Raw genomic sequence first — 10,814 nt, forward strand, 5'->3', positions numbered from 1 at the left:
CAGAAATTGCCTAAAAATAACTCAAAGTTTGGATGCGTTCCTGCCACATCCTGGACAAGGCCTGCACACCGTGTCCATGAAATTGCCTAGAATTGCTTGAAAATCAGGCTCTGTCCCTGCCTTGACCATGACGAGTCCCAGACATGGCCTGCACACCGAGTCCCAAAAATTGCCAAAAAATATCTGAAAATTAGGTGGCACCCCAGCCACCTGGACATGGCCTGCACACCGTGCCCACAAACTGCCTACAAATGCCTAAAAATTAGGTTGCATCCCTACAGTGGCCAGGACGCGTCTCGGACGCGGCCTGTAGACCGTGCCCAAAAACTTCCCAGGAATACCTGAAAATTAGGCTGCATCCCTGCGTGGCCCTGACACATCCTGGTCATGGCCTGAACACTGTGTCTCAGAAACTGCCTATAAATGCCTGAAAATCAGGCTGCATCCCTGTATCAGGCCCAATGCATCCCAAAAATTGCCTGCAACTGGGTCAAAGAAATTGCTTAGAAATACGTGAAAATCAAGATGTGTCCCTATAGCATCTTGGACATGGCCAGCACACCATGTCCCAGAAACTGCCTAGAAATGCCTTGAAACCAGGCTGCATCCCTACCTCAACAAAGACACGTCTCGGACATTGCTTGCACACCGTGTTTTAGAAACTGCCAAAAAATACCTGAAAGTCAAATGCGTCCTTGTCGCATCCTGGACGTGGCCTGCATTGTATCCCAGAAACTGCCCAAAATTGCCTGAAAATCAGGCTCCATCCTTGTCGTGGCCATGATGCGTCCCGAACATGGCCTGCACACCAAGTCCCAGAAATTGCCAAGAAATATCTGAAAATCAGGCTACATCCCTGCCACGGCTAGGACATGTCCCAGATATGGCCTGCACATCGTGCCCACAAAAGGCCTACAAATGCCTGAAAATCAGCATGCATCCCTACCGCGGCCAGGACGCATCCCTGTCATGGCCATGGGGTGTCTCGGACATGGCCAACATACTGAGTCTCAGAAATTGCCAAGAACTGCCTAAAAATTATGCTGCGTCCAAGCCAAGGCCAGGATGCATCCCTGACTTGGCCTGCACACCGTGCCCACAAACAGCCTACAAATACCTGAAAATCAGGATACGTCCCTACTGTCGTTAGGATACATCCCGGACGTGGCCAATACACCGTGCCCAAAAACTTCCACGAATGCTTGAATATCAAGCTACGACCCGGATGTGGCCTGGATGCGTCTCGATCAAAGCCTGCACACCATATACCAAAAAATTACCTAGAAATGCCTGTAAATTAGACTGTATCTCAACCTCGTCCTGGACATGGCCTGCACACCGTGTCCCAAAATCTATATAGAAATGCTTGGAAATCAGGCTACATCCTTGCAGCAGCCCTGACACATCTTGAAAATTCCTTGCACACCGTGTTAAAGAAATTGCCTAGAAATATGTAAAAATCAGGATGTGTCCCTGCAGCATCCTGGACATAGCCTACACGGCGTGTCTCAAAAACTACCAAGAAATGCTTAGAAACCAGGCTACATCCCTGCCACAGCCCAGATGCGTCCCGAGCACTGCCTGCACACCGTGTCCCAGAAACTGCCTAAAAATACCTGAAAGTTAGGATGTGTCCCTACTGCATCCTGGACATGGCCTGCACACCGAGTCCCAGAAATTGCCCAGAATTGCTTGAAAATCAGGCTCTATCCCTACCGTAGCCATGACGCGTCCCGAACATGGCCTGCACATCGAGTCCCAAAAATTGTCAAGAAATGCCTGAAAATCAGGATGCGTCCCTACCTCGGCTAGGACGCGTCCTGGACATGGCCTAAACATCGTGCCCACAAACTGCCAACAAATGCCTAAAAACCAGGCGACGTTCCTACTGCGGTCAGGCAAGTCCAAGAAGAGGCCAACGCACCGTGCCCAAAAACTTCCCAGAAATGCCTAAAGATCAGGCTGCATCCCTATCGTCGTCCAGAAACATCCCGTTCATGGCCTGCACACCGTCTCCCAGAAACTGCCTAGAAATGCCTAAAAATCGGGTTGCATCCGTGACGCGTCGTGGACGTGGCTTGCACACTATGTCCCAAAAACTGCCTAAAAATGCTTGAAAATTCGGTTGCATCCCTGCCGTAGCCCAGACGCATCCCGAACATTGCCTGCACACCGTACACCAGAAAATTGTCTAGAAATACCCAAAAATTAGGATACGTCCCTGCCGCATTCTGGACATGGCTTACACTATGTGACCCAAATACTGTCTAGAAATGCTTGAAAATCAGGCTACGTCCCTACCGCGGCTAAGACATGGCCTGCACACCGTGCCCTAGAAACTGCATAGAAATGCATAGAAATCAGGTTGTATCCTTGTCGCGACACAGATGAGTCCCGAACATGGCCTGCACATCGCGTCCCAGAAATTGCCTAGAATATCATGAAAATCAGGCTACGTCCCTGCCGCATCGTGGACAATGGCTGCACATCGTATCTTAGAAATTGCCTAGAAATGCCTAGAAATTAGCTTGCGTTCTTTCCACGATCAGGATGCATCCTGAACATGGTCTGCACGTCATGCCAAAAAAATTGCGTTGGAATACCTGAAAATCTGGCTCCATCTCTATCGTGGCTCAGATGCGTCCTGAACATAGCCTGCACACCATGTCCTAGAAACTGCCTAAAAATGCTTAAAAATGAGGTTACGTTCCTGTCACGTCCAGGATGTGTCCCGAACATGGCTTGCACAGAGTGCCTAAAAATTGTCAAAAAATGATTGAAAATCAGGCTGCGTCCCTTTCGTGGCCATGACTTGTCCCGAATTTGGCCTGCACACCGTGTCCCAAAAATTGTCCAGAATGTCTGAGAACATGCATGTGCCCCTAACATAGCCTGCACACCATGCTTTTTTAATTTGGTTGAAACTCTGCTTGCGCCCCTAACGTGGTCAGGACGCATCCCGAACATTGCCTACACATCGTGCCTAGAAACTGCCTAGAAATGCTTGAAAATCAGATTGCGTCCGTGGCCAGGATGCCTCTCGGACATGGCCGGCACACTGTGCCCATAAACTGCCTAGAAATGCCTAAAAATCAGATTGTGTCCGCAGCCAGGACGCATCCTGGACATGGCCTGCACACCATGTCCCAGAAACTACCTAGAAATGCCTGAAAATTAGATTGCGTCCGTGGCCTGGACGCCTCTCGAACATTGCCTACACACCATTTCCATAAACTACCTAGAAATGTCTAAAAATCAGATTGCGTCCATGGCCAGGATGAATCCCGAACATGGCCTGCAGACAGTGTCCCAGAAACTACCTACAAATGCTTGAAAATAAGGCTACGTCTTGGACATGTCCTGTACATCGTGTCCTAGAAACCTTAAACCACAGGCCTTAAATCGTAAGCCCAAAGCCCTAAACTATAAGCCCTAAGCCCTGACCCTGAACCCTAGACCCTGGATCCTGAACCCTGAACCCTGGACCCTAAACCATTTTCCTTTTAATGAAGTAAATCAGTTTCAAAATTTTTCTTTAAATGGCACAACCAGTAATTACACCACCAGAGAGCCATGCTTCATGGAAGGACTTCAACATGAAAAACAAACTTTGGGTGAAAATCTTTCAGTAAATGTGTTACCTGCATCGGTTAATCATGATCGGAAGGAGAAGAGAGAGAATAGTTTTTCTTTTGGATATTAGATAAAAGGCCAGTGGACAGGCGAAGAAGACAGGAGACTGATTAGCTTAGTACATCAATTTGGATTGAGAAAATGGGCTGTAATAGCTGAAGAAATGGTTGGTAGAGTGGGAAAATAGTGTCGCAAGTGATGGAATAATCATCTGCATTCTCATATCAAGAAGGACGTTTTGACTGACCATGAAGAGAGATGGTTAATTCAAGCACATGATAGACTTGGAAATCGATGGCTAGAGATAGCTAAGTACATTCTTGGAAGAACTGAAAATTCAATAAAGAATCGCTGGAATGCCACAAAAAGGAGGCAGATTTCGAGGAAAAAGATAAAGAACGTAAAAGGAGATAGAAGAGAGTCAACATTATTATAAGATTACATCATAAAAAAGTATTTCAATAATGGTTCCACCTCCACTAACTCAAATTCCAGCACCACCACCACTACAGCAAATCCATCCAACGCCAGCACACGACTGTCTAGTGATGAAGACTCTACACCAGTTTTCAATTTTGAATCATGCAATAACAAGATGGATTTCATGAAAACCCTGTTTGAAAACAATCAGTCCATCGATTCAATTCTAGTCGATCATTGTCAACCAATGAATCCAGCTGAACGGACATCTGAGAATACTTATAGCTTCAACATTGATGAAAATTATAATCATCCGACCATTTTCTTCACTTTCCCGGAGATTTTACAGACTACTGATTCTCGACTGCCTACTGTAGAATATATGGAAAATGACTTATTCCATTCTGCTCCAAACCCTATGGGGAATAAATTTTTCCATTCTGAGAATTCAGATTTAATCATGGAATTTAATTCTAACTTTCGAAGCATGGAGTCTAGAGCTTCACAGATTTATCCTGATGAGTTGTACTTTTCATATCAATGGGATGGAGGCAATGCTAGAAGCGTAAATTTAACAACAAATCTGCCAACAATTAATCAAGGTACAACCTTTGGAAACACAATGGACATGGATTTGATGGACATGGTCTCATCTTCTTAGCTGCCTCGTCAATTAAGTCCGACAATGGCTTCTTCTAATCTAGTTAATAATTATTATCCTATAATTATTGTGTTTTGGCTTAGTCAAACACTCTATGACTTTACAAATTTCGGTAAAACTGAATTTTACTACTTCGTTAGAGCTTATTAAAGGGAAATTCAGGTAAAAAAACCCTAAACCCTAGACCCTAAGCCTTAAACCTCAATGAGGCCACCTCTAACTTGAGATGCCCTAGTGAGGTAAGGGTGTGTATTGAGGTAAATTCGGGGCATAAGTTACCTGAGAGGGTTTGGATTGAGCGCGCCAGTAATCGTGGCTTTTGGCAGACAGTTATTTACTAGAAGTGGCCGATTTTTTGCTTCTCTTGTAAACAATTGGACCATTCTTATGATCAGTGCACTACGGTTCCTTCTCCTCCCCCTACAGTTGTTGTGTATCTCCCTATTTAGGCTGCATCCTTGCCGCAGCCTAGACGAGTCCTAGACATTGCCTGCACACCGTGTCCAAGAAACTACATAAAAAAAAATGTGAAAATCAAGAAGTGTCCTTGTAGCATCCTAGAAATGGCCTACACGCCGTGTCCCGAAAGTTGCTTGAAAATAAGGCTGCATCCCTCTCACGGACCAAACGCATCCCGAACATTGCATGCACATCGCTTTCCAAGAACTGTCTAAAAATACTTGAAAGTCTGGATGCGTCCCTGCCACATCCTGGACATGGCTTGCACACTGTGTCCATGAAACTGCCCAGAATTGCCTGAAAATTAGGCTCCATCCCTATCGTGGCCATGACGCATCCTAGACATGGCCTGCACATCGAGTCCCAAAAATTGCCATGAAATGCCTAAAAATTGGGATGCGTCCCTACCTCGGCTAGGATGCATCCTGGAAATGGCCTGCACATCGTACCCACAAACTGCCTACAAATGCCTGAAAATTAGGCGGCGTCCCTATCACGGTCAGGCAAGTCCCAGAAGTGGCCCGCGCACCATGCCTAAAAACTTCCCAGAAATGCCTGAAGATCAGGCTGTGTCCCTACCATCGCCTAGACGCATCCGTTCATGGCCTGCACACCGTCTCCCAGAAACTGCCTAGAAACGCTGAAAATCGGGCTGCGTTCGTGACGCGTTGTGGATGTGGCTTGCACACTGTGTCCCAAAAACTACTCAGAAATGCCTGGAAATCTGATTGCATCCCTGTCGTAGCCCAGACGCGTCCCGGACATTGCCTGCACACCGTGCACCAAAAAACTGTCTAGAATTACCAAAAAATCAGGATACATCCTTGCCGCATCCTGGACATGGCTTACACTCTGCGACCCTGAAACTGCCTAGAAATGCTTAAAAATTAGGCTGCGTCCCTACCGTGGCTAGGTCATGGCCTACACACCGTGTCCTAGAAACAGCGTAAAAATGCATAGAAATTAGGCTGCATCCCTGTCGTGGCCCAGACGAGTCCCGGACATGGCCTGCACATCGTGTCCCAAAAATTGCCGAGAATATCATGAAAATGAGGCTACGTCCCTCCCATATCTTGGACATTGCCTGTACACCGTATCCTAGAAATTGCCTAGAAATGCCTGGAAATCAGGTTGCGTTCTTGTCGCAATTAGGATGCGTCCCGAACATCGTCTGCATGTCATGCCAAAAAACTACTTTGAAATGCTTGAAAATCAGGCTCCGTCCCTACCGTGGCTCGAATGCATCCTGAACATGGCCTGCACACCATAACCTAGAAACTGCCTAGAAATGCCTAAAAATGAGGTTACATCCCTGAAAATGAGGTTACACAGTACCCAAAAACTGTCAAAAAATGCCTGAAAATTAGGTTGCGTCCCTTCCGTGGCCATGACTTGTCCCGAATTTGGCCTGCACATCCTGTCCCAAAAACTGCCCAGAATGTCTGGGAACATGCATGCGTCCTAACATGGCCTGCACACCGTGCTTCATTCATTTGGTTGAAAATCTGCTTGCGCCCCTAACGTGGTCATGACGCGTCCCGAACATTGCCTGCACACCGTGCCCAAAAATTACCTAGAAATGCCTAAAAATTAGATTGCGTCCGCAGCTAGGACGCCTCTCAGACATGGCCTGCACACCGTGCCCATAAACTGCCTAGAAATGCCTAAAAATCAGATTGCGTCCGTGGCCAGGACGCATCCCGAACATGCCCTGTACACCATGTCCTAGAAACTACCTACAAATGCTTGAAAATTAGATTGCGTCCGTGGCCAGGACGCCTCTCAGACAGGGGTTGCACACCATACCCATAAACTGCCTAGAAATGCTTAAAAATCAAATTGCATTTGTAGCTAGGACGCATCCAGGACATGGCCTGCACACCATGTCCCAGAAATTGCCTACAAATGCTTGAAAATAAAGCTGTGTCCTAGACATCTCCTGTACACCGTGTCCAAGAGACCCTAAATCGTAAGCACAAAGTCCTAAACCCTAAGCCCTGACCCACCACCAAAACCACCGGATTGCAGCACTCCAAGTGGTGGAAAATCATCACCAACAACCACCCAAACATCTCCTATAATACCAATATCAGATTCATCCACCAACTTAATAGATCTAAGTTTGAAAAATCATGGCACGAATCCCAATGTCATCAAAATGCCCACTTCTGATCATAATTTGGATATGGGACCACCACCAATGAACTCAGAAGGCCCAAAAACCCTTGGGGTGGTGTCCTCGATGTCCAATTTCGCCGGAATTGAAGCTTTGGAAAAAGTGCAGCCGGGAACTGATTTTGAAATTAATTCTCGTACGATGGTCCAACAGGGACACGCACTAGATATTCAGAATGCCCATGAAATTGTAAACCTTCGGTTAAAAAATCATGGCAATCGGAGGTCGGACGCTCCTGTTACGGCACCGAACGTAAACGGGCAGTTTGTCGAAAAATTACGATTTTCGGCCTCTACAGTTCTCACCTCAGGAAACGCGTCTGACCGTATTATTCAGCGTGAAATTCCGCACAAGACTGTTGAAAATCATAAAATTCTACCTCCGGTTGATTTTGGCCGGAAAACGGAGCCGCTAGCGGCCGGCCGGTGGCGTTCCGGTGGTCCTCTGGCAACTTTTGATCAGAATGTTCTTATAGTTAATTTGAATCCATTTTCGTCATCGGTTTTTCCACATGAGGCCCAGACAGTGCTCAATCAGGGCCAAAAGACCTATGCTACGGCAGTTTCTGGCCGTCCGGGCCTGTCTCAAGGTTAACGGAGTTCACGGAAGTCGTTTGCATCGGTTATACAGGGTATAGATGACTCTTCCACTACTGGGCTTGCTGCTAAAGAACCCTTTATACATATGGGTGAGCCGGCAATAGTTTTGACTGAGTCCGAGGAGGCTACACTTGCTGATCCTTACAAGTATACACTTGTGGGGAAATTTCCACATCGCAAGCCAACCATGAGGAAGGTACGTGAGATTTTTTCTAAGTTTGGGTTCCATGGTTGTTTCGAGGTGGGACTGATTGACACAACACACATTCTTATACACCTTACACATGAGGACGATTACAGCAGGCTTTTTCTTAAACCTTCATGGTATATTGATGGTTGTCCGATGAGAGTCCTTAAGTGGACATGTGACTTTACACCTGAGCAAGAGACTCCGATAGTTCCCATATGGGTATCATTCCCTCTACTTCCAGTACATTTACATGCGAAGGGGTTCCTTTTCGCCTTATCTAGGGCAATAGGAATGCCCTTGAGAATTGATGAGGCCACCACCGACTTGAGACGACCTAGTGAGGCAAGGGTGTGCATTGAGGTGAATTTGGGGCATAAGTTGCCCGACAGGGTTTGGATTCAGCGCGCTGGTAACCGTGGCTTCTGGCAGACAGTTATCTATGAGAAGCGGCCAATTTTTTGCTTTTCTTGTAAACACTTGGGTCATTCTTATGATCAGTGTACTACGGTTCCTCCTCCTCCTCCTACAGTTGTTGTGCACCCCCCTGTTCGGCCCCCTATTACTAGGACTGATAAGGATAAGGGCAAGGTGACGTTTGTGGAGCCAAAGAAGCAGTGGGTTCCAGTTTCAGCAGTGCCTTCTGTGCTTCCCACTACTACCATCAACAGTTCCTACCTCTACTCGTATCACAGTTGATCCAGAGGTACCTCCGTATATTCATTCAGTTGCTGAGCCTACTCCAAATGCTCCTATCGAGGTACCCACTTCTCCTATTATTACTTCCATAGCTCCTATTCCCACAGCTAATACTGATTTGGCCCCTGAGCCGACACATATGAGTTCTCCACCATTAAAGACACACACAGATGGTACTCAGTCAGCGCAGGGATCAGGTACCGGGACAGTTCCTCAAACCACTCTTGCACAGGGGTTGTTGGCTGAGATCAGCTCAGAGCGACATGGTGTCAAGCATATGTTGATTGATCACTTTAAGAAGGACCATGGAATGAAAGTTGGATATACCATGAGATTTGCTATTGAGGACTTGGTTTTTAAGCTCTTTGGAGAGGGACCTTCTGTGAGTAAGACTCCTGCGCATACACCTTCACCTAGTCCTTATATCACAGCTCCTATACACAATAAGGTGAAAGAACATATACAGAGAGACATGGATGGCATGGGCCTTGGAAACTGCATGCAAAATGCAGAGGACGATGTCCCTACAGCAAGCAGGTCAATCTCTCACGATTCAGATGTCGTAGCACAAAACACTATGAGATTAGACGCACCTACGACTAGTACAATGAGATCAGATGCACCCGCTTTTCGTCCGATATTCAGTGCACCACCATCCGAACAGTACTTATCACCAAAGCAGGCTCCTAAATGTAGGCGAGACCCCTCTCCAACAAGCGAGCCAGACATCGCAGACTACTATGATCCAAAAATGTTTCAAACCAGACGCATGACCCGATCAATGTCTATGTACTACCACCCGAAGATTTACCCTCGGGAATACCCTTGAGTACCTTTCATTAGTTTTTGCTCTTGTCTTGTTTACTGTGATTGCATTTTATCTTCAGATATTTGTTACAATTTACATTTGCTGGAGGTCAGGTCCATGCCCCCCTCCTCTATTTGTTTTCTCGCTTTTCATTATATAAAATAAACTACACTAGTGGTATTTGCTTTAAAAAAAAAAGATCCAAGAATTTATGCAAGAAGAAAAAAAAAAAAAGACCCTAAGCCCTGACCCTGAACCCTAGAACTTAAACCCTAAACCCTAAACCATTTTCCTCCTAATGAAGTAAATTAGTTTCAGAATTTTTCTTCAAATGGCACAACCAGTAATTATATCACTGGAGAGCCAAGCTTCATGGAAGGACTTCAACATGAAAAACAAACTTCAGGTGAAAATCTTTTAGTAAATGTGATACCTGCACCGGTCAATCCTGATCGAAAGGAGAAGAGAGAGGATAGTTCTTCTTCCGGATATCAGATAAAGAACCAGTGGATAGGCGAAGAAGACAGGAGATTGATTAGCTTAGTACATCAATTTGGATTGAGGAAATGGGCTGTAACAGCTGAAGAAATGGTTGGTAGAGTGGGAAAACAGTGTCGCGAGCGATGGAATAATCATCTGCGTTCTCATATCAAGAAGGACGTCTTGATTGACGATGAAGAGAGACGATTAATTCAAGCACATGAAAGACTTGGAAATCGATGGCTAGAGATAGCTAAGTACATTCCTGGAAGAACTGAAATTTCAATAAAGAATCACTGGAATGCCACAAAAAGGAGGCAAATTTCAAGGAGAAAGATGAAGAAAGTAAAAGGAGATAGAAGACAGTCAACATTATTATAAGATTACATCATAAAAAAGTATTTCAGTAATGGTTCCATGTCCACTAACTCAAATTCCAGCACCACCACCACTGCAGCAAATCCGTCCAACGCCGGCACATGACTCTCTAGTGATGAAGACTCTACACCATTTTTTAGTTTCGAATCATGCAATAAAAAAATGGATTTCATGAAAACCCTATTTGAAAACAATCTGTCCATCGATTCAATTCCAGTTGATCATTGTCAACCAATGAATCTAGCTAAAGGGATATCTGAGAATACTTATAGCTTCAACATTGATGAAAATTATAATCATCCGACCATTTTCTT

At 45.6% G+C, this 10,814-nt stretch overlaps 1 protein-coding gene across 1 annotated transcript; it reads left to right on the forward strand.

Annotated features, from left to right (window-relative positions):
* Positions 1–3,539: 3,539 nt before the first annotated feature.
* On the forward strand, positions 3,540–4,714 carry LOC111375051 (transcription factor MYB64-like). The gene is made up of 4 exons (XM_022997841.1): positions 3,540–3,614; positions 3,704–3,799; positions 3,866–4,033; positions 4,088–4,714. The coding sequence occupies exons 1-4, from the start codon at positions 3,540–3,542 to the stop codon at positions 4,712–4,714; spliced, it is 966 nt and encodes a 321-aa protein (XP_022853609.1).
* Positions 4,715–10,814: the final 6,100 nt, after the last annotated feature.

This window comes from Olea europaea, unplaced genomic scaffold (genome assembly GCF_002742605.1).
Source record: "Olea europaea var. sylvestris unplaced genomic scaffold, O_europaea_v1 scaffold1330, whole genome shotgun sequence".
NCBI classification, from domain to species: domain Eukaryota; kingdom Viridiplantae; phylum Streptophyta; class Magnoliopsida; order Lamiales; family Oleaceae; genus Olea; species Olea europaea.

Excerpts from the sequence above, each read along its gene's own strand:
- LOC111375051 (XM_022997841.1), top strand. The coding sequence starts at position 3,540 with ATGGCACAACCAGTAATTACACCACCAGAGAGCCATGCTTCATGGAAG. Across the intron at positions 3,615-3,703 it reads ACATGAAAAACAAACTTTGG|ATAAAAGGCCAGTGGACAGG; the intron begins GTGAAAATCTTT and ends TTTGGATATTAG. Across the intron at positions 3,800-3,865 it reads CTGTAATAGCTGAAGAAATG|GACGTTTTGACTGACCATGA; the intron begins GTTGGTAGAGTG and ends CATATCAAGAAG.